The 25,472-nt window shown below is 38.7% G+C and overlaps 1 protein-coding gene across 11 annotated transcripts in view; it reads left to right on the plus strand.

The window, feature by feature from the left end:
* The first annotated feature begins 231 nt into the window (after positions 1–231).
* Positions 232–25,472, plus strand: part of LOC136866151 (protein tramtrack, beta isoform) — a 625,536-nt gene continuing 600,295 nt past the window's right edge. For all 11 annotated transcript variants that reach the window (XM_067142866.2, XM_067142864.2, XM_067142861.2 and 8 more), the window contains exons 1-2: positions 232–1,404; positions 1,762–2,318. In XM_067142866.2, coding sequence (XP_066998967.1) covers positions 1,788–2,318 — 531 coding nt within the window. In that variant the 5' untranslated portion in view covers positions 232–1,404; positions 1,762–1,787. The remainder of the gene's footprint in view (positions 1,405–1,761; positions 2,319–25,472) is intronic.

The raw sequence follows: 25,472 nt of genomic DNA on the forward strand, positions 1-25,472 counted from the left end.
AGTTTCCTGATGTACAGCACTGAAGAAAGTGATTTTTATCTTTTATTTTGATGGTTTCTATGATGTAATTGATCAACGTTGACTGAAGAAGAGAACGCTATAGAATTCGCTTCATCTCGCCTCGCGGTACAGGACGCTACTTTCGCAGCGCATTTTTTCCCAATAGGGTTAAAAATGAAGGCCAAGTCAAGTAAACTCAACATTATGAGAATGTGTCTGGGTTACAGAGGAAGGAGAACGGAAAGCTGATTAACTCTGTCGAAACGTACTGAAGTGTGTAAAGAGTAGGTAAGAAAGCCAGTTGACCTACAGTACATAATTTAACACGATTCAACAGACATATAATGGGCCGAACTCATATTAGGCCAATGCACATGAAAATTTACGTTGTATTAAAATGTTTCAACAAGATATGAGTTAGCCTATTTCAGTGATAAGGAGACAGGGATTTTTATCCTTTGTTTTGATAGTTTATATGATGTAACTGATCAACGTTGACTGAAGAAGAGAACGCTATAGAATTCGCTTCATCTCGCCTCGCGGTACAGGACGCTATTTTCGTAGCGCATTTTCTCCCAATAGGATTACAAATGAAGGCCAAGTCAAGTAAACTGAACATTATGAGAATGTGTCTGGGTTACAGAAGAAGGAGAGCGGAAAGCTGATTAACTTTGTCGAAACGTACTGTAGTGTGTAAAGAGTAGCTAAGAAAGCCAGTTGACCTACAGTACATAATTTAACACGATTCCACAGACATACAATGGGCCGAACTCATATTAAGCCAATGTACAAACAAATGTATGCAGTATTAAATTGTTTCAACAAGATATGAGATACCGGTAGCCTATTTCAATGATAAGGAGACAGGGATATTATCCAAGAGCTTCTCCAAAATAATATGTTACCGGTACTTTCAATAATAATCAGGCTATTGTTAAAAATAGGCTACGATTGAATGACACTCTTACAAGCTCCAGTCTATATTTTACTGATAATGTATGAAAAACTCGTAAGACGATAATTTCCTCGTAGCTATACGACTACTCCAAGGAATATCTCATAGTTCGCCACCGACGACTAAAAAACCTCTTCCACTTATGTACAGCATTTAGGATGCATATTGGCAGTATACAGACTGATCATCGCAGACCGTTTAATATATGAACATACAGTACATTAATAGCTTGGGAATCAATGTTTCCAAAAATGAAGTGCCACACAAGAGATTAAAGTGACCTCGGTCTTTGCATATGATCTCGCTTTTAAAATAAGTGCTGAGCGAATGAAAACACGAAGAGAAAAGTTGACAGATCAGTCATGCCATTCAGGCATCTGAAACATACAGTGGGCTGTGGCCGTAAGAAAGAGTGGAGTGGTAATGCTATTGCAAAAACGTAGCGAAAGGTGAGTAATATGCATATATTTCAAGAACTATTGCTCTTTAACTGTAGCTTTGTGGTATTTTATGTATGTCAGTCCTTTAGACCGTTAAATTCAAGAATTATGTTGCCTTCTAAAAAGCTTGTACCGTTATTTCCAACACGCCAAACTTTTTTTAGGCCTGTGCATACCCAGATTCTCATGAAGGCCTTTAATGGCGGGTTAAAGCTTATGAAATTCTACATTTCCATTTAAATGTTGTTTTATTCTGAATCAGGGTGTTATGTTCAAGTGCGATTTAAATCTAATATCTGAGTTTTATTAAGTATTTCATTGGGATGTGCCTAAAACTAACCTCAGATTAAACATTGTTGTTTGCAGGTTCCAGCCAACTTTTATTAGAAATAATGGATCAACAATTCTGTCTTCGATGGAACAATCATCCAACCAATCTTACCGATGTTTTAAGTAGTTTATTGCAAAGAGAAGCCTTAGTTGACGTTACTCTAGCCTGTGATGGTGAAACTTTTAAGGCACATCAGACAATCTTATCAGCTTGTAGTCCGTATTTTGAAAGTATATTTCTCCAGAATACGCATCCACATCCTATTATTTTTCTTAGAGACGTTAATTATACAGAAATGAAAGCGTTATTGCAATTCATGTATAAGGGGGAGGTCAATGTGAGTCAGAACTTGTTACCTATGTTTTTGAAGACGGCAGAAGCCCTCCAGATTCGTGGACTTACCGATAACCAAACAGTTCGACAGTCCGATGAACGAAATTCTCCTGTACGACCCGAGTCACCCGTAAGAAACGTAGCTGAACCCCAAAATAGGGTTGTTACACCTCCTCCTGGAAAACGGAAAAGAAAAATGTCAGGAAGCTGTGATATCTCTGTGGCAGGGGCTGGAGATCGTTTCCATGCAGACTCTCAGGTAGGTACTATAGTGAAAGCTGTTTAATTCACAATAAGTGTTATTGCATGTAAAATTTGTTACACCGATGGCCCATAGTTCTACGATTGAAGTTGAAATATTTGCTAGGTTTTATGTTTAAAACATCACCAGATTAATAGGCCTATATGATGGTGCACATCCTATTATATATAGCCTACATCATATTATACTAGATAGAAACATTATAGTTGGAAATAGGAAGTGTTTATGCCTTGTAGAATACTGGATGGATATGCCATAGCATGATGCATGTTGTATTACTGTAAGGTCATAAGGTGGTAGTAATTTGGATGAAAATAAGCTTTATATACCAGTGCTCTGTAGGTAACTGTACGTAGGATCCCTTTGCTTACAAGACTTAGTGTTTAGAGTGCACTATATTTTCTGGTATAGGCTAGATCAAATTTGTTACTTTCATTGCACTGTCTGTCTCAGTCTCATCCTTGGCTTTGACGATAGGAAAGTGACTCGAGTTATGAGCGATGCCAATAATACCATTCCTTATGCAGCCAGTCACTGTTATGAAGGTGTGAAAATGTCACTCATAGGGTCGGTGGTGCATGTATTCCAGTGGGTTTCGCAGACTGTTATAGAATATAAACTTATGGCCCAGTGAGAAAAGCAGCAAAAAACTACTCCACTCCTCGTTTCCGTAGTATGCCTTTTCATTGACGCTTAAGGCATCTGTGACAGCTGATGATGAAGCTGTTGAGGATCAATCCAGCTTTCGGGCTAAATACTCAACATACATTGTTGACAGGAGTAATGACTCTTGGAAATTGAAAGAAAGGAAACTACAGAATAAAATCAGACATGTAGATAGCTGGTAAACATTCTTGTTAGAAGTGCCTGTGTGTTGTAGATGTGTGGAGAACTGGATCAGTGTTGTTGGAAATTAGAAGTCTATTCCATACATACAAATATTTTCATTAAGTAGAACTCGTAGGACCAAGCGAGTTGGCCGCATGGTTATGTTTGCGTAGCTATGAGCTTGCATTTGGAAGATGGTGATTTTGAATCTCACCGAGGGCAGCCCTGAAGATGGTTTTTCATAGTTTCTCATTTTCAGGCAAATACTGGAGCTGTACTTGGTTTCACTTGACGTCTAGGCCTACCTATACTGTAGCCTAAGCAAACCGATGGACTATTATTGGGACTTACTAAAATCTTGCCATACACACGTATGGTTATAAATGGTTATACTTCACTTGCTGGTTCCCATTTTTAGGAGGGTGAAACTCAATCAAAAGTAATGTGAAACTGTGTCCTTCCTTGTGCTTGCCAGGGACCCACCAACCCGCCTCTAGAAGTATTCTTATATAGAAAAATTAAAACCGACGCTGTATTGATCTGTTATGCAGCATTTCCAGTGTTCCTAATGGCTGGAGTGCAGTCCCTATTACCTCCGATAGAGCTTGCATCATGTGTGGCCTGCTGCTGTAAATGTTCTGTGAACACCAGGCGAGTTGGCCATGCAGTTAGGAGCACGCAGCTTTGAGCTTGCATCCGGGAGATAGTGGGTTCGAATCCCACTGTCGGCAGCCCTGAAGATGGTTTTCCATGGTTTCCCATTTTCACACCAGGCAAATGCTGGGGCTGTACCTTAATTAAGGCCACGGCCGCTTCCTTCCAACTCCTAGCCCTTTCCTATCCCATCGTCGCCATAAGACCTATCTGTGTTGGTGCGACGTAAAGCCACTAGCAAAAAAAAAAGTTCTGTGAAGATAATGGAATCGCGGAGTTTGAAAGGGTGGTAATTCCATAGATCTTTCACAGTTTACAGAGGTGAAAAAACATATTAAAATTATGTAAAATGATGTCTGAAGTATCGTAGAGGAGAGATCCTTCCTTTATGCTTGCCGGGGACCCACCAACCTGCCCCTAAAACTATTCTTACTTATATAGGAGAATTAAAACTGAGGCCATGTAAATCTTTGTTGCTGTTGGCCAGCTTCGGTCAGCTGTCATGAATATTGGTCTTTCATTTCTCCGATAGAGTTTACATCATGCGTGCCCACAAGGCTGCCACATTTGTTTAAAAGAAGAAAACCGCACAGTTTGAACTTGTCATAGTGTGTGCTGGTTGTGATTGTTCTATTTCAGACATACACAGAATTTAGGGTTATATGAACGAATCGTATCCATGAAATTTGTTAATAATTTTTGTCCGATATGGAAGATAATAATTACTTTCACGCATATCAGCAGTAAAATTAGCAGTAAATTAATTAATACCATTATTAGTAGAGAAATATACATACGTAGGTACCTACGGCAACTATTTCGCTGTAGGCACGACTCTCTTCTGCGGCATTCCGCTTCATCGTGAAGTCTTCTGTTTCCTTTTTGAGGTCCAGGGCTTGCACCGACGAATGGGAGTGCTATGTCTGTGAATTCTCAATAGCCTATATTTGCTTATGACTAGCGCAGGCAGTTCAAACAGGAAAATGGAGGTGAAAAGTATATCGTAAGTAACACAAAAATGATTTTTGTTGAAACAAAAATAGCATGATCCATGGATCAATAATTAATTAATAATAAGTTATGGGCCAAAGTCAACAACTTGCCCTAATGAAATGTCATAATATGTACTTTTCTTGGGAATTCACACACAAAAGTATTACATGAACAAAAGACTTACTGAAGCGATGTGGCATAGTCAAATTCACAGTCGTAATGTAGCGAATGTGTATATATTTCTCCAGTAATAATGGAATTTATTAATTTATCGCTATTTTTACTGTTGATTTGCATGAAAGCAATTATTATTCTCAATTTAGGGCAAAAATTATAATGCAATTCCATGGATACGATTCGTTCGCATAACCGAATTTAGTGTCTTGTAACCTTATAACCACTGTAACCCTTGCCCAATGGTCTTGTTACAAGGCAGAACCTAACTAATCCAGACCAATGGTTCTGTAACTAGCCGGAGCTAACCTCTCCAGGCCAATGGTTCTGACACTAGCTGGACCTACACTTTCCAGACCAATGGTGGTGTGACGTGGGATACTAGAGACCTGGAGGCGTACGCCCCCAGACACCCTTTGCTTGCCTCCAGTCCAATTGTTTTGTCACAAGCCGGACCTAACCTATCCAAACCAATGATTTTTGTCACTAGCCGGACCTAACCTCTCCAGAGCAATGGCTTTGTCACTAGCTGGACCTAACCTATCCAGACCAGTGATGTCACTCAGGGTACTAGAAACTTGGGGCTGCTTTTTGGCTCTAACCTGGGAGCTTGTGCACCCAGGCCCCCTTTGGTTCCCTGCATTCCAATAGTATTGTCACAAGTCAGACCTAACCAATCCAGACCGATTATTTTGTCCCTAGTCAGACCTAACCTATCCAGACCAATGGCTTTGTCACTAGCCGGACTAACCTATCCAGACCAATGGTTTTGTCCATCCCCATGGTCTTGTAAAAAATTGTAATTTCTAAGTTGACTGCCTTGTGTTGTCACTGTGACTCTTGACATTTCATATGCTTCTGTGACATCATCTGAGCTGCGCCATGTTGGATCTCTCTCAAAGGATTTACGTAATCTTTACCTTTCAAAGTGATGTGTCATGGCCTGTATTTATGCTCTCCGCAACGTAATTATATTAATTACCGTTACACAAAGAGTGAGATTGGACAGATTTGTCAGTATTCAACACTGTCACAGGGGATTGTTAAGGTCTGTGGACCATTTTGCGGCTTTAACTTGGGAACTAACATCCCCAGACAGCCTTTGCTTGCCGCCAGCCCAATGGTCTTGTGACTAGCCAGACCTAACCAATCCAGCCAATTTTTTTTTTTTTAATGCTATTTGTTCGGGGCATCAACCCATGTGGATCTTTTGCCCCTATTGGCACCATGTTGTATGAACCCGCGTGTAATTGGAATGGCAGTAGTGTGGAATGTTGTGAGGAAAGGAAGATTGAGGACGTCACAGACACCCAGTCCCCAGGGCAGGGATGTTAATCATTACAATTAAAAAACCCTGATCCGGCCAGGAATCGAACCTGGGACCGCCGGGTGACAGGCGGACGCGTTGCTCTCTACATCGCGGAGCTGGACAATCCAGCCCAATGGTCTTGTGTCTAGCTGGACTTAACCAATCCATCCCAGTGGTCTTGTCACTAACCAGACCTAACCAACTCAGACCAATGGTCGTGTCACAACCCAGATGTATGTCATATTCTGTCATGTTCTTGTCACTAGCCCAACATGTTGTCAGCAACCTGACCAAAGTTCCTAAGTTTGCACCCGTGTGTATAGTTCTGTTTTTATGAGTTTCGATTTGACAGTTAACCGGAAGTCAGACATTGGTGCCAAATTGTTACAAGTACAAACAGCTGATTCCCACCACACAACACAAATGAAAATGTACATACTCAAATATAAGTCCAGAATCAATTATTCTTTGCAAAATGCATAACTCACATAAGATGGAACAATAACACATAACAAATTGAAGATAAGGCTATAAGTTAAAAAAAAAGATTAATGCTTGAACAGATAAAATGAAAGAAAATGAAATGAAATTTCTACTCACCATCTAGAAGATCTCGCATTGCTGATAGATTCAATTTCTCATAAGGAAGGAAAAAAAAATCCTACAAAGGGGATACACCAGTCATTTCTAAGTCACTATTGGCATTGTCCTTGTTGAGGTTTCGCATAGAACGACGCGCAGGTCGCCTACGGGAGTCAGATCAAAAGACCTGCATCTGGCGAGCCAAACTTATCCTTGGAAACTCCTGGCACTAAAGCCATACGCCATTTCATTCTCCTGGCTATTTCATCCATCACATAAAGTGGGTACTAGGCTTTTTGTTTCACGGGGTGCACGAGTTTCCCCCTTCCTTATGTTATCGCAAACAGAAATATTGTGCTCCTTCAACCACTCAATCAACTCATTATTTCTAGCCACCATTGTTGGTGCTTTGTCAAGAATGACCGAGTGAACTGAAAAAGACCATGGAAAGAAGAATACAATACATTGCTGATAGCACGTGGTTACAGAAAACAGAAGATTTACAACACTGGTAACTGCAACTAGAGTCTAATGCGCTCTATCGGAGCAATTCGCTCCCTATAATTGGCTGTTTATTAATTCACTTAGCCTCCGCCAAAAGGCAGGGCTCAAATGTCAAGTCGAAACTCATAAGAACTAAACTATAGCAAACTGACGTCGTGCAAATCACATCATGCATTCTTAACATCTCTTTTACGGACTAGTTTGTAAAGATGTACCTTATAAATTATGATATGCTCCTGAACAAAGTCTAACCCTTTATGTGTCACTTTACTAGGCATATGTACTGAAAGGGCAATAATTCAGACATTCCAAATAAATTCATCTCCATAGTGTTGACGACATGCATTACTTTGCATTCGTTACCAGTACTACATTAAACACACTTCTTGTGAGTTATCTCTTCGTTCCATTTAGCAGCTGTCAGCTTGCATTCGGGAGTTAGTGGGTTGCACTGCCTGCTCGATCTGCATCCGATAGCTGCTTATACTGCCTGCTCATTACAACATTTTAACATGGCACTAAATGAAACACTCAGTTTACAAATACCCACAGCAGGTGGCAGCACCAACCATATCCTGAACTGTCGGAATGAAATAGCGGAAAGTAGGGTAGTACTGTACTGTATTTGTTTACAGTGAAAATGGTGTACTACTGCGTGCCTTTCTGCAAATCAAATAAAGGGAAACCAGAATGCCGTGGTATTTCATTCCATGACACAGGCTTTTTCAGGAGATCCAGTTGAAGCCGTGTTTAGTTCTATAAGAATGGGAGGAGGGTGCAATGACATGACTGACTCCCGGGCTACTCAGAATTCCATAAAGAGAATTCTGAAATCCGGTATTTGAATATCCACCGATGGTGCTAACGTTATCCACAAGCAAAATTCAACATTTTCTGCCTCAGTACCCTCTCCCGGACTTGATGAAACAGAACCAGTGATGCCCGCTGAGTATGTACTTGATTTACTGGATGATGTTCGTGAGCCCCCTGAGTCAGTGTGTGTCACTTTGGAAACTGCTTCCCATGCATTAGTGTGTGGTTATTTAGTGCGTGTAATCGAAGAAAAAACAATGCAGCACGTGATTGAGTAACATTTCCACCTCAGTTAATGCATCCCCATTGATGAACTTAATCAGACAGTCGGATAGAGGAGGCCTGCGCTATCCCTAGCAACAATTTATTGGCCTAATTATGGGGCTACAGAAATTTGTTGAGGCAGTTCTACCGTACTGCAAGAAATCTGCAAGTCTGCTCCAGACTATAAAAAACTATGTTCTACCCCCTTTATGCCACTGTAAGATTTTAAAGTGTTTTAGTAACAATAAGCACCAGGAACTTCTGTCAGAAACTGTGGTGGCCAAATTCGTGAAACCTCTACTTAGTAATGTAAGGAAGTTCCATACAGACAAAGTTTCCAGGTTTTCTAGTTCGTTGAAATCTCTTTCTCGAAAAGTCCTGAAGCTGTCACTCCCTAGAGCACCACTTTATGCGTACAATTCTTTAATTTTTCTGTTACTTTCAGATTTTAAATTTTGCTTGTATGCTTATCTAGCTGTATTCACGCGATAACTGGGTACGTCTGGTGCTGCGATCTAGCGGCAGATTGTTTGTAATACCAATATAAATGGTCCGTTATTGGTCCGTTAATGTCCAATAACGGACCATTTATATTGGTATTATAAATTTGCTCATTCAGGACAAATATTTCAGATTCCCTATGGGAATCAACATCTATATCATCAGATTGTTTGTAAGTCTTGTTACACGATTGAATATGGAATGAGCAGGCAGTATAAGCAGCCATCGGATGCAGATTGAGCAAGCAGTGGTGGGTTCGAATCCCACTGTCGATGTCTCTGGAGATGGCCTTCCGTTGCTTCCCATTTTCACACCAGGTAAATGGGGCTGTACCTTTATTACTGTCAACTATCCATCACTACTGATCTTCATCCAGGGCAGTTGCCCAAGTGGCAGATCCACTATCTGTTGTTTTCCTAGCCTTTTCTTTAATGATTGCAAAGAAATTGGAAATTCATTGAACATCTGCCTTGGTAAGTTATTCCAGTCTGTAACTTCCCTTCCTATAAACAAATATTTGCCCCAATTTGTCCTCTTGAATTCCAACTCTATCTTCATATCTTGATCTTTCTTACTTTTAAAGACACCACTCAGACTTATTTGTCTACTGATGTCATTCCACGCCATTTCTCCACTGACAGCTCAGAACATACCACTAATTACAAGTAATGAAAATCATTCTGAATCCGTATTGAAGGTATTTTATGATAAATGTAAGAAATTTATTACTCTTCCACCTATTCAATACAGCTCAAAATGTTAAAGTTACAGTTGAATCCTTATTAAAATGAGGGCGAAACATGTCCCAACTCTCATTATAATGAGGATTTAACTCTTAACATTTTGAGTTGTTTTGAATAGGTGGAAGAGTAATAAATTTCTTACATTTATGATAACATACCACTTAGTCGAGCAGCTTGTCTCTTTTCTCCCAAGTCTTCCCAGCCCAAACTGCAACATTTTTGTAACACTACTTTTTTGTCGAAAATCACCCAGAACAAATCGAGCTGCTTTTCTGTGGATGTTTTCCAGTTCTTAAATCAAGAAATTCCTGTGAGTGACCCATACACTGGAACTATACTCTAGTTGGAGCTTTACCAGAGACTTATATGCCCTCTCCTTCACATCCTTACTACAACCCCTAAATACCCTCATAACCATGAGCAGAGATCTATACCCTTATGTACAATTCCATTTAGGCTATGTGATTATCTCAATGAAGATTTTTCCTTATGTTAACACCTAGGGATCCCCAAATGGAACATTCACCCCATCAACGCAGTAATTGAAACTTGGAGGACTTTTCCTATTTGTGAAACCTACAACCTGACTTTAACCCAGTTTATCATTATACTGTCCATCTCTCAACATTTTTGAGGTCATTTCGCAGTTGCTCACAATCTTGTAACTTAGGCCTATTTATTACTCTATACAGAATAACATCATCTGCAAAAAGCCTTATCTCTGTTCCACTTCTTTTCTCATATCGATTATATAAGAAAACATAGATGTCCAATAATACTGACTGGCTTAAGGAACTCCCCTCTTAATTATTACAGGGTCAGACAAAGTTTTGCCTACTCTAATTCTCTGAGTTCTATTTTCTAGAAATAAAGCTATGATCGCTTCTTTCCCACTCCTAGACTTATCCTAACCCATCATCGCCATAAGACCTAACCTATCTGTGTCAGAGTGACATAAAAAAAAAACAACCTCTCTTTGTTTAGTTTAAGATCCTCTGTAATATTCCATATTTGCAATTAGCACTATGCCTCAATCTTCTAGGCCTTCTACCCAGGGTTGCAGTGGAAATAACAAGCGTGTAACTGGTTTCTTAGGACATTAGGGTCACCGCTGATCCATATGGAAAAATACGTTTTTTGCCTGCTAGTTGGAATTAATGTGTGTTCTGTTGGCATAATTGAATAGGGCAGTGTTTATTATTCAACTTCTTGGTTGAGACAGAAATGTTTAAAATCAAGAAATGTTGACTTTTATGCATTTAAAGAATTTGTGCTTTATTTCTCTGGTTCAGAAATATTTAAGTCTACTTATCGCAATGAGATTGTTAATTGCATACATCATAGTTGTTATCTACTTTGGAAATTTTTTCTTTTAATGTAACCGATTATCCATTATAACCAGTAAATTTTATGGGTCACGGGTGACCCAAATGTCAGGTAGGGGTAAAAGTATAGTTGTCTCGAGTTTTCTGTAGGGAAACTAAGTAAAATCAAGATTATGCAATAACTGTCTAGGCATTTCCCGCAACACTGCCGGTGAAACATTGAACTCGCTATGTGTAATGATGACGTAATACCAATATATATGGTCTCTTATTGGACATTATAAATTTTCCAGCTAACTCATTCCTGGTTGCCTAGGGGCCGATGACCTTCGATGTTAGGCCCCTTAAAACAACAAGCATCATCATCATCATCATCATTCCTGGTTGCCAACGTTTCGCCCCCGTGTGCTGGGTTGGGCTCATCAGTTGGTACCTAGCACACCTACAGAGACTCATGGCTAGTGCATACTGCAGAAGTCACTGCGTAGGCTACTTGGAGCCTACGTCAGTGGCAATACCAAAAAATTGATGCCTGCTTGGCACGTATACAAATTGCACCAAAATCAAGGTGCACTCTGCACTAGCTGGCGAACAGTGTTATACTCGTTAATTATTTAGCATTCAGAAGAAAAGTGCTGTCTCTGATGAATTCCAAGTTCATTCCACTTATGTAGGTAAGTCACAGTTTTAATCTTTCAGAATGTTTGAGTTCTAGTGAAAATGTTTCTTTCATAACTGCAGCTTATTTTCAGCTTATTGCAGATATCGTCCAGGAGGAAAAGATATTTTATTACAAAGGACGAGATTGAACAGTATCTCTTCACTGATTCAAGTGGCTATGAAGGTGATCTCCCCCTGAATGCTGAAGACCTGGGTTTTCTGGAAGGGACGCGGATGTTGTTGGAGAAGAAGTGGAAATTGAACCTCCTATTCTTGACGGCAATGTTCCATCTACATCAGAGGGACCTGTGCCTCCTGCTACACGTCAGGTACACCAGGGAAGATGGATTAACGAAGAAGATTGGTTCATTTGTAACAAAGTGTTCACACAAGTCAGTGCTGTAGAGTCCAGTTATCCATTCAGTGAAATAAAAATTTTGATATGGATAGTTTTTTCCCTTTTTCTTTTTTGGAAAAGACAGTTCGCTTTAACAAGCTTGTTATCGAGGTCATAAAACAGAGGGCTACACGTGATGCTGAAGGGACTCCCGTTTGTCATAAGTGCAGAGAAATTGAATGCTTTCTTAGGGATGAACTTTGTAATGGGGGTAATGCCTACCATAAGGGATTACTGGTCAACTCGTGCTGTTTTCCAAGTGCCTTACATACCATCGGTGGTGACAAATAACTGATTTGAAGAAATTAGGGCTGTTCTTTGCGTCAGTGATAATGGGAAAAGTGATCTTAAATGAATTTTAAGTAGAAGTTCCAGAACCTTGTTTGCTGTATATGAGTACATGCTACCATCTGTTCAAGAATGTTATGGATACTAACTTTGTATACACATATTTTGTGATTTTTTTCTCTGTTTCACAAATTTCCAAAACTGTTTCTGTATATACATAGGCCCCTACATCATTATAGAGCGGTATGCCTTTCATCATTCAGTCTGCAAGCATCTGTGTATTTACTAAACGTCACCATAATCCGCTATTTGCAACTACTGCTGTGGGCTCATTTAGTTCTATAATAATAATAATAATAATAATAATAATAATAATGCCGTGTGGCCTTCAGAGAGGGAAGGGAATAGACAAATCCAACCATAAACGTTCCTACAAGAATGTCAAAGCAAAAAAAGTAATGCATGAATGAAAGACCAAGCCCCCTCACAGCAATGCACCTCATATCCTGAATATGTGTCTAATATTTCAGTCTTTAATTAATAAGCTGCTAAGTAATTTTTCTTTAATTTATCCAGAATTGATTCAGCAACCACCAACACCCTCTATCTAGGCGTAACTTATTTATCCGCTTCTGTATGTGAATTTCCATTGATACCCGAAATCTGCGCGAGTCTCCAGGTCACACCACCACAAGTGCCACCTGCAAACCGCCTCCCACTTTTAACAAGGTTGGATCCGGAAACGTCCTGTGTTGTCTGTAAGGTATCTTATAAATAAAATTCTATGGGATCCGCTGTCTGTAAAGTTATTTATTTCGCCAAATTTTCATATAGGCGTGTATTTATCCGTTTCAGGTCAACCCAAGATCATATTGGTAGTTTTTAGCTTTTGTGTCCGTTTTTGTTACACCATCACAGGCAAACGGCTTAATATACCGTATATCAACCAAATTTCATATTTAAAGTCTGCTCATCCAGGAGCAGGTTTCGACATGCATATAATTTAAAAATCACTGAATATACTGGGGCTTTGTAGGAAGAATCGAAGAGTTTTTTTTTTTTTAGTTTTCTCTTCCGCTCTTGATTTTATGGTGACCAAACTTCAGATTTAGAGTCTACTCATTCAGGAGCATGTTCTGATATGTATATATTTTAAAAATCACTGAACAGACTGGGGGTTTATAGGAAGACCAGAAGAGATTTTTTTCGGTTTTCCTTCATACTGTTGATTATATCTCGACCATACTCCATATTTAGAGTACTCATTCAAGACCAGGATTTGATATGCATAGTACCGAAGAGATTGGGGGTTTACAGGAAGAACAGAAGACTTTAAATTTTGTGTAACACTATTGATTATATTTCGACCAAACTTCATATTTAGAGTCTACTTATCTAGGAGCAGGTATCAACATTCATATTATTTAAAAATCACTGAAGAGACTGCGGGTTTATAGGAAGACCAGAAGAGTTTTTTTCAATTTTCTCTTACACTATTGATTATATATCAGTCAGACTTCATGTTTAGAGTCTACTCATTCAGGAGCATGTTCTGATATGCATATATTTTAAAAATCACTGAACAGACTGGGGGTTTATAGGATGACCAGAAGAGGGTTTTTTGAAATTTTCTCTTACACTATTGACTATATCTCTATCAAAGTTCATATTTAGAGTCTAACCATCCAGGAGCAGGTTTATACGCATATAATTTACAATCACACAATAGACTGGGTGTTTGTAGGAATAAAAGAAGAGTTTTTTGGTGGGCTTTTTTTCGCTATTGATTATATCTCGACCAAACTTCATATTTAGAGTCTAATCGTCCAGGAGCAGGTTTCGATATGCATATCATGTAAAAGTCACTTTATAGACTGGGGGTTTATAGGAATATAGGAGAAGTTTCTTTTCAATTTCTTCTTACGCTGTTGATTATATGTAAAATCTGTGGACCATATGTGAAATGCCCTGTTTCGTTAAGGGACTAATTCACCAAACTAGTATTAACCACAAAGATAGGAAATACTATTTATTGCAAGACACAAACATACATACACATGGCTACAGCCTTTACACATCACTCTTTTGTCTTCACTGTCCCATCAGACATCACACACCACAGAGTCCAAGTAAAACATTGATCTCTTGCCATTGTCCACCATTTTTGAGGCCAGGAGCAAATAAACTTAACGAAATTTTCGTAACATCCTCCAACCTTTTAACCACTAAATTCGCAACCGAAACAAAGCAAAGAATGAATCTACAAACTAAGACGAGAGGGAATTCTTATCTTCCTCCCACATCTTATAGTAAGCGCTCGTGGAACAGTTCTGCTAGAGACAGGCACAGCAGGGCTCTTCTCCTGTACCTCTTCTTCATTCTGTCACTCAGTAATGGGAGTTGCTTCCAGTGGTTAGATGTTCTGCACAGGCCGGTCCAACTCACCACCAGCTGTCTTCACCTAGACCACCCTGACGACATTGTCTTTCCTGGAATACACAGCAACCACTCTTCCTGAAGGCCAGGCCATTCTACATACTCCGTCGCTTCCAAGGATCACTACTTTCCCCACCTTTAACTCTCGATGTGAGTTTGCCTGACCTTTCCCTGGTTTAAGTTGCCCTAAGTACTCTATCCTGAATCTTTAGCGTAATTCTGTCCTCAGATATTGCATATATCTGAATCTCTTTCCAAGGCTTATTTGATTAATGTAATCAATATCAGGCACTCACACCCTAGAAATATCCTGAAAAAACATTGCTGGAGTCATTGCTAGTAAATCTTCATTGTCTTCAGATAAGTAAATCAATGTTCGGGAATTACCTATTTCAGTGTCCATCAGTACTGTCAACAGTTCCTCGTAATCCAAAGAGGAATGATCTAACATTCATCGCAACGTGTTTAACATCTGAACAATACGTTCCCAAAAGCCTCCCCATCATGCAGCAATGGGAGGATTGAATTTCCAAGCAATTCTCTGACAAGTAGCCTCTACACTCACTTTTGTCCAGTCAATATCACGGAATGCATTTTCAGCTCCCACAAAATTCCTTCCATTATCACTGTAAATTACATTTGGTCTCCCTCTCTGAGCAGTGAACCTTTGTAACACTTGAAGGAACCCTGGAGTACACAAAGTCTTGATGAGCTCAAAGTGTACAGCTCTGAAAACAGCACACATTAATATCACTATCCACACTTTTTTGCCCTGAGATGTAATGGGCCAGCCAAACCCACCCCTAAAATCTCAAAATCAGAAGCGTCTTGAATTCGATCCTCTGACAAAGGTGCGACCTCTGTAGTAATTCCTTTAGTTCTATAGCTCTTATTCTTAAATTGTTAGAGACTGAGTCTAACCATTGTTGTCTTGGTCTCCTCTACTTCTCTTACCCTCCATAGCAGAGTCCATTATGCTCCTGGGTAACCTATCTTCCTCCATTCACCTCACATGGCCCCACCACTGAAGCTGGTTTATGTGTACAGCTTCATCCATCAAGTTCATTCCTAACTTAGCCTTTATCTCTACATTCCGAGTACCCTCCTGCTATTGTTCCCACCTGTTCATACCAACAATCATTGTCGCTACTTTCACGTCTGTTACTTCTAACTTGCGAATAAGATATCCTGAGTCCACCCAGCTTTCATTCCTGTAAAGCAAAGTTGGTCTGAAAACAGACCAATGTAAAGATAGTTTCGTCCAGGAGCTGACTTCCTTCTACAGAATACTGTTGATCGCAACTGCGAGCTCACTGCATTAGCTTTACTGCACTTGATTCATTGTCACTATATGAGGCCTACCATCCTGGGAGAACCCACATCCTAAGTTCTTGAAATTATCTACCAGTTCCAGTTTTGTATCACCAGTCTGACATTCAGTTATGTTGAATTTCTTACCTACTGACATCAGTTTAGTCTTCAAAAGGCTAGTTTTCATACCATACTCATTGCACCTATTTTCAAGTTTCAAGATATTAGACTGCAGGCTTTCGGCACAATCTGCCATTACAGGTCCTACAAAAAGACTAAGGACACCTGCATATTTAATTAACATGATTCCTGTCCTAAACTTTTAGTCTCAGGCATATGATTGTTTGCAGAGAACTAGAACATATTGAGAGGAGCATTTGCTGAAATTGTCATTAAAATATTCTTTGTTTCGAAGTTATTGAAGTTCTTGTTTATAATAATTGGAAAGAAAATAGCTATTTTTTAATATTTGAGGAGATCTGCACAGTACAATATGGGGATTACAGTAATAATTTTTGTTGTGGAGAAACAGAGTTATCTATAGAATATTTATAATTGTAATGGAGAAGCAGAATATATTTCCATTTAAAAATATCCTCTGTTTTATAACTCGCAACAGAACCACAGAAAGTTGTAAAAGATCAACATTCCTTGACCTTGGATGGACAGGAGACCCCTCTGGCTACCGAGATCATTTTGTGTTACGTTTTAGTGGGATATCTACAGTACAATGTAACACAAAAATGATCTCTGTAGCTACAGGGGCCTCCTGTCCAGCCAAGGTCAAAGAATGCGTTCTTTTACCACTTTCTGCAGTTCTATTGCGAGCTATTAAACGAGGAATATTTTAAAATGGAAACATATTCAGTTGTTCTATCACATTTATAAATATTGTTAAGGTATCTGTGTTTCTCCATAACAAAGATTATTAATCTAATCCCCATATTGTACTGTCCAGAGCTCCTCAAGTATTAAAAAATTGCTGTTTTCTTGCCAATTATTAGTACATTTAAAACATAGTAACTTCAAAACAAAGAACGATATTTTATTGAAAATTTCAGCAAATGTTGCTCTAAATATGTTCTATTTCCCTGTAAACAATCCTATGCCTGAGACTAAAGGTTTAACGACAGGAATCATGTTCATGAAATATGCAGGTGTCCTTCAACTTTTGGTAGGACCTGTAAGATGAACTTGTCAGCATAGGCCAGACTGCTTACTACATTTCCACCTAACTGAATCCCTCCTTGCCACTTTATACCTTTCAGCAGATGATCCATTTTTTAAAATATCATGTGGCTATTTCTAGCCGAATGCAGCCCTTGTTAGGCAGACCCTCCGATGAGGGTGGGCGTCATCTGCCATGTGTAGGTAACTGCGTGTTATTGTGGTGGAGGATAGTGTTATGTGTGGTGTGTGAGTTGCAGGGATGTTGGGGACAGCACAAACATCCAGCCCCCGGGCCATTGGAATTAACCAATGAAGGTTAAAATCCCCGACCCGGCCAGGAATCGAACCCGGAACCCTCTGAACCGAAGGCCAGTACGCTGACCATTCAGCCGAGTCGGACAGCAGATGATCCATGTAAACTATGAACAACAAACGTGAAAGATTACAGCCTTGTCTAACCCCTGTAAGTACCCTGAAACAAGAACTCATTCTACCATCAATTCTCACTGCGGCCCAATTGTCAACATAAATGCCTTTGATTGATCTTAATAATATTCCCTTAATCCCATAGTTCCCCAGTATGGTGAACATATTTTTCCTCTGTACCCTGTCATATGCTTTCTCTAGATCTACGAAACATAAACACAACTATATCTATTCCTCTCGTAGCATTTTTCAATTACCTGGCGTATACTGAAAATCTGATCCTGACAGCCCCTCTGTGGTCTGAAACCACACTGGTGTTCATCCAACTTCCTCTCAACCACTGATCACACCCTCCCTTCCAAGATGCCAGTAAATTCTTTGCCTGGTATACTAATCAATGAGATATCTTGATAGTTGCAATCTTTCCTGTTCCCTTGCTTATAGATAGGTGCATTTACTGCTTTTGTCCAATCTGAAGGTACCTTACCAACACTCCGTGCTAATCTTGCTACTCTATGAAGCCATTTCATCTCTGCCTTCCCACTATACTTCACCATTTCAGGTCTAATTTCATCTATTCCTGCTGCTTTCCACTTCCTCAAGCGTAATTTCACCAAGATCATTTTCCTCATCTATATATATAAAATTGGATGTTGGTATGTTTGAAGCTAATAGACTCAAAAACTACTGGACTGATTTTGCTGAAATTTTCACAGTTCTTTCTTATTACATCTGAGAGGGATTATGAAATGGTTTGAACGAAATCTGATTGGTAGTTCGGCACTAAGTGGTGAAAAATAAAATAGGGGAAGATAAGCAAACTGCAAGACAAGTCCGATCAGCGGGTTGCCTACCCAACAGTATGTGAAGATTATGATGTGTTCCTCAAAATTTATTTCTGCTTTTATCTGGAAAAATTACTGTAGGGGCAAAAAAACCCTCGCACCCCTAAAGGAAGGGGATGAAAATTAAAAATCCGAAAATGACGATATTTGTGATAAATTCATAGTCTTTGGGGTAGCTGAAATGAACTATGACACCCTGAATGCTGTTTAAGTCAAAGTTCATTCCCAATCGGTATGGTAAACATATTATGACTTACTGTTAGGGAAAGAAAAATGTAGGGTAAGACACATATACGGGCTGAATCATACAACTGAAGATGTTACAGACATTAAAATTGGTATTGGAATCTTCTTTAAAAACAAACACATTTTCTATTTTTGGAAAATCCATAAACTATATTATCGGTATTAAATGTTCATAACATTATTGAAATGGGCAGGAAAAACAATATGACTATGACAGGCATATCCAGATGAGTTATCTGTCCAATTTATAAGGAATGCTGTGGAGCAGCGCACGGGTCCACTAGTAGGATATAAACTTCATGGTTTTGATACGTATTGAATTGTGATCACAGTAATAATTATTAAATATTATTTAATAATAATTATTATTATTATATTATTATTCCTTCCTGTTCCCTTGCTTATAGATAGGTGCACTTATTGCTTTTGTCCAATCTGAAGGTACCTTACCAACACTCCATGCTAATCTTGCTACCCTATGAAGCCATTTCATCTCTGCCTTTCCACTATATTTACAGTATTATTAATATTATGTAATAATTATTATTGTGATCATTTTCCTCCTTCCCATGAGCTCGATTGTTTGTGACACCAACTTGAAGATTTCCTTTTACGTTGAGAAGATTTTCAAAATATTCCCTCCACCTGTCTAGTGATTCCCTGGGATCTAATATGAGTTCACTTGAATTACCCAAAACACTGTTCGTTTTCTTTTTCCCTCCCTTCCTAAGATTCTTTATTACTGTCCAGAAAGGTTTCCCTGCTGTTTGACGTAGCCTTTCCAGGTTATTACCAAAATCTTCCCACAACTTCTTTTTGGATTCAACAACTATTTGTTTCGCTCTGTTTCCTTCATCTACGTAAAATTCCCTGTCTGTATCAGCCCTTCTTTGGAGCCATTTCTGATTAACCTTCCTTTTTCGTTTATAAGCTGCTCTCACTTCATTGTTCCACCAAGATGTTAGCTTTTTCCCATCTTTACACACAGTTGTTCCTAGGCATTCCCTTGCTGTTTTCACTACAGCATCCCTTGTGCCATCCATTCTCTTTCTATATCCTGAACCTGCTTACTGTCCAATGTTCGTAACTTCTCACTAATTATATCCATGTACTTCTGTGTAATTTCCTCGTCCTAGAGATTTTCTACCCTTATTCATTTGCATGCAGATTTCACTTTCTCTATCCTAGCCCTAGGGATACTTAGTTTACTACAGATCAGATAGTGGTCTGTTTCATCGAAAATTCCCGAAAAACCTGTGCATTCCTAACAGATTTCCTGAATTTGAAGTCAGTTAATTTATAGTCTGTTATTGATCTGGTACCCCTACCCTCCCATGTATAGCGGTGAATAGCCTTATATTGAAGAAGGTATTCTAAACTGCAGAATGCATACTAACACAGAAGTCCAGCAGGTGCTTCCCATTCCTATTAGTTTTCGTATCTTCCCCACATTTACCAATTAGCCTTTCATATCCTTCAGTTCCATTTCTAACTCTCGCATTGACACCCATTATCACTATCCTATCCTTGCTGTTCACTCTGACTACGATGTCACTCAATGCTTCATAAAACTTGTCAAATTCATTCTCATCTGCACTCTCACATGGTGACTACACTGAGAAAATTCTCGTCTTAATTCCTCCAGCTGCCAAATCTACCCACATCATTCGCTCATTTATGTGCCTAACAGAAACTATGTTGCGTGCAAGAGTATTTCTGATGAACAGTCCTACCCCAGACTCTGCCCTTCCCTTTTTAACACCCGTCAAGTACACTTTATAATCTCTTCTCTCTTCCCTTGTTATCTCTCCTTACCCGAATATCACTTACTCCTAGCACATCCATATGCATCCTCTTTGCTGACTCAGCCAGTTCTACTTTCTTCCTCCCATAAGCCCCATTACTATTGATAGTTCCCCATCAAATTCCATTTCGTTCACCAAGTTGTTTCCAAGGAGTTCCTCGCCTGTCAAATGGGAGTGGGACTCCGTTACTCCCATAGGTCTGAGGCTTGCTTAAAATTTTCTGAGGTCGGTAAATTCATGAAGCAGAATGCTACCCTACTTACACATAGCCCAAGTGAGGATCTCTCCTCTAACAGGTTAGGGACCACTGGTGGATTGTATAGTCGTAGCCACCTGAGCACAAGGTGGCCATGACTCAGAACATGTCAGAGATGGCCACTCCCATTCCATAGCAACTGGTATCCTAACTCTCGGGATCACTTACTAGGCCACTCAGCCATTGTCCATGGTTCACGAACTAGGATGTGACTACAGTAACCCACACCATGGTATGTTTCTGTATACTCTACAAAATGTACTTGGTGTTCAACAAAAAATTAATTGCAGAGATATAAATTGCATTCTAAAAAATGAAACATCGTGTACTTTTTTACCCTTACCGACATTTGGGTCACGTATGACCCAAGCTTTTTAGGAAAAGTTAAAATTACTATGAATGTTTTATAAACAAAATATTTCTTTTCATAGACTAAATTATAAAGACAATGTAGTTTTATTACTTTTTATTCCCTGGAAAGCTTATGGTGCTGAACCCTTTTTGGGCGGAGGGTGGTAGAGGCGTTTGAGGCGACCAAAAGGGGCCCCAGGGGCTCTTAACTTCGGAGGGTGGGTTGGCGACTTGGTCGATACTTGCACTTTTTGAAGCGTCGGATCACTTCCAATTTTTTCTTTCTTGTTAGTGTTATGGTTGCCTACTTGAACTTCCTCTTAAAACAATAATCACCACCATCCCTACTTATGGCCTTGAAAGGGTTTAAGAAAAGGACAATTACTGCATTAAATTATGAATGTTTTATAAACAAAAGATTTCTTTTCATAGACTAAATTATAAAGAAAATGTAGTTTTACTACTTTTAAATTTTAATTTAAATTTAAAATTTAAACGTCTCCATATACCACTGTATATTATAAGAAAATGCAAATGCAGAAGGACAAGAAAACTACACCACAGCTAGAGCAAACCATTAGATTTATTTTACTGTGTTAGCTGAATTCGAGAGTTGGTCAGATATATATATATATATATATATATATATATATACTAGCAAGATACCCGTGCTTCGCTACGGTATTATACTGAAATTTATAATTGAATGCTTATTGTTTTAGATATATAATCCTCCGAAATTCGCGATCTGACTCCTTTTCTGCGAGAATCCACCAAAATTCCCGATCTGACTCGTTTTCTATTATTTTACGGCATGTTTCCTCCCATTTTTCAATCTTCCTTTTCAGCAATCGATTTCGTACTTCCCGGGTTAGGCTCAGGTATTCCTCCCGGTCAGTTGGGTCCGTAAATCTGTGCCATCTTTTCCTATAATCATTTTTAATATGGATAAAATCCTTCAGGAGATCCAGCGTGGTGTCATATTGGGTGCCTTGGCGGCACTGAACCCGCGGCCAGGCTGCATTCTTAGTCATTACCCGTCCAGGAGCCGTTTCCAGCGCGGTCCGCACATTTGACGACGGTCCGGAACATATTATTATTATTATTATTATTATTATTATTATTATTATTATTATTATTATTATTATGTGTTGTTGGAATGGCTGATGACAGGGAAAACCGGAGTATCCGGAGAAAAACCTGTCCCGCCTCCGTTTTGTCCAGCACGAATGACACATGGAGCGAACGGGATTTGAACCACGGAACCCAGCTTGCGTCTGAGCAACGGAGGATCCTTATAAGTACATTAATAACAGTAAAATCAATTGGTCTCACCTCCTTCTACACCCCACCGCCGTTAAGTTTATTTACCGCCACCTCCCCCCCCCCCACGAAAAATTAAAAGAAGGCTTGTTTCTTTATGTTTAAGGGAGATTCCAAACACCAATGTTCACGTCTATTACCTTCACCTTTGAGATATAAGTATCCCCATAAAAATAATTTACTTTTTGCACTTCATTTCACACTACTCCTCCCCTCCCCAAGTGAATTTTCCCGCAAAAAATACTTGTTTCTTTAATAGTAAAGGATCTTCTAAATACCAATTATCACGACTCAAAATTCTTCAGTTTTTGATTTATGTGTCCTCATTAAAGGAATTCAACTCCTTTACACTCCCGCCCTCCAAGATGGTTCCCCCCCCCCAAACGCGTTTTTCTTTGTTTTTAAAGGAGATCCAAATACGAATTATCACGTCTGTAACAACTTTAGGTTTTATTAGATGTATGTATTCTCATACAATTAAGTCAATTAATTTTTCAATTCTTTCACCCCCCCCCCCCGCCTTCATTGGATTTTCCGACAATACGTGTTTCTTTACTTTTAAAGCAGATTCCAAATATCAAATTTCACGTCTGTAACATCTTCATATTTGAGATATCAGTAGCCTAATTAAAAGAATTCAACACCATTTTCAGTCACTTTTACCCCCCCCCCCCCCGCTCCACCCAAGTGGTATTTCCGAAAACTAAAAATACACGTTTCTTTATGTTTAATAGAGATAAAAAATACCATTTTTCACTTCTGTAACATGTTAAGTTTTTTGAGATATACTGTAAAAATTCTCATTTTAAAATTTCACCCCTTTTGAGTTCCCCTTAAGTGGAGTTTCCCAAAACAAATCACCTATGTTTCTTTACATTTACAGGAGATTCCAAACACCCACTTTTTACGTCTGTAACATTTTACGTTTCCAAGATATTCTGTAGATATAGTCTTTCAAAAAATTCACCCCATTTTGTCACTCCTGTTTAACCGCCATTAATTGGATTTTCCAAAAACTAAAAAATACGTGTTTCTTTATTTTTAAAGGAGATCCCATATACAAATTTTCAGTTCTGTAATATCTTTCGTTTCTGAGATACATGTATCCTTATTAAAGGCATTCAACCCATTTTTCACCATTTTAAACCCCTCCTATTGGGATTTAAGGAAACAAAAAAATACGTGTTCCTTTATTTTTAGAGGAGAATCTAAGTACCAATTTTACATCTGTAAATTTTAAAGTTTTAAGATGTAGACACACTCATTTTAAAAATTCACCCCCCCCCCTTTTTCACCCCCCAATATTTGGATTTTCCAAAAACGAAAAAATACGTGTTTCTTTACTTTTAAAGTAGATCCCAAATACAAATTTTCAGGTCTGTAATATCTTCAGTTTCTGAGATATAAGTAGCCTCATTAAAGGATTCAACCGCTTTTTCACCCCTTTTCACTCCTCCTATTGCGATTTTCCGAAAACAAAAAAATACGTGTTTCTTTATTTTTAATGAAGATTCTAAATACCAATTTTTACATCTGCAAACTTTAAAATTTTGGAGATATAGATTCACTCATTTTAAAAATTCACCCCCTTTTCACCCTCCGATTAATTGGATTTTCCAAAAACAAAAAATACGTGTTTCTTTATTTTTAAAGGACAATCTAAATACCAATGTTTACATCTATAAACTTTAAAAGTTTTGAGGTATAGATACACTTATATTAAAAAATCATCCCCCTTTTACCCCCCACCATTAATTGGATTTTCTAAAAACAAAAAAATACGCGTTTCTTTATTTTTAAAGGAGATCCCAAATACCAATTTTCAGGTCTGTAATATCTTCATTTTCTAAGATATAAGTATTCTCTTTAAAGGCATTCTACCCCTTTTTCACCCCTTTTCTCCCCTCTTATTGGGATTTTCCGAAAACAAAAAACATACGTGTTCCTTTATTATTAATGAAGATTCTAAATACCAATTTTTACATCTCTAAACTTTAAAACTTTTGAGATATAGATGCACTCATTTTAAAAATTCACCCCCCTTTTCACCCTCGCATTAATTGGATTTTCCAAAAACAAAAAAATATGTGTTTCTTTATTTTTGAAAGAGATCAAAAGTATCAATTTTGAGGTCTGTAATATCTTCAGTTTCTGAGATATAGGTACCGGTATCCTGATTAAAGGCATTCAACCCCTTTTTCACCCCTCCTATTGGGATTTTCTGAAAACAAAAAAATACGTGTTTCCTTATTTTTAAAGAAGATTCTAAATACCAATTTTCACATCTGTAAACTTTTAAAGTTTTGAGATATAGACACACTCATTTTAAAATTTCACCCCCCTTTTTCACCCCCTTAGCGACGGAATATCCAAAATCCCTCTCTTAGCGAGCACTTACATCTTAATATGAATATATCCCCAAAATTTCATTTCTTTATGTCCAGTAGTTTTGGCTCGGCGATGATGAATCAGTCAGTCAGTCAGTCAGTCAGTCAGGACAAGCTACTTTATATATATAGATATATATATTTTTTTTGCATTGATACAGCCTCATTGGACCACATTTATTTAGGTTTCAAACCCTGTTTATGCATCCTTTCCCGCATGTCCTTCATTCTCTCAATATGAGCATTTCTTCTGTTCACTGACCAGGGAAGTTGTTTTGCTGGTTTGACCTCATCTTCATATACCCTCCAATCCTGGATTTTTTGTGTAAATATACGTCTGTTTAAGACATCTTGCTCCATTATCCTGCTGAGCCTCATATCATCAGCCACTGCTTGATGCCATGTAGGTTTTCCTTTAAGATTCCAGCTTGCTGTCAGACGTACGGGACACATGACTGAAGAAAGTCAGCCTCCTTTTCCTGCTGACGTCTGTTACTTTGTCCACCTTGCTATGCGCTTCTTCATTTTTCCTAAGCTTCCATGTTCCTTCCTTTCTTATG

This window comes from Anabrus simplex, chromosome 3, assembly GCF_040414725.1.
Source record: "Anabrus simplex isolate iqAnaSimp1 chromosome 3, ASM4041472v1, whole genome shotgun sequence".
Lineage (NCBI taxonomy): Eukaryota > Metazoa > Arthropoda > Insecta > Orthoptera > Tettigoniidae > Anabrus > Anabrus simplex.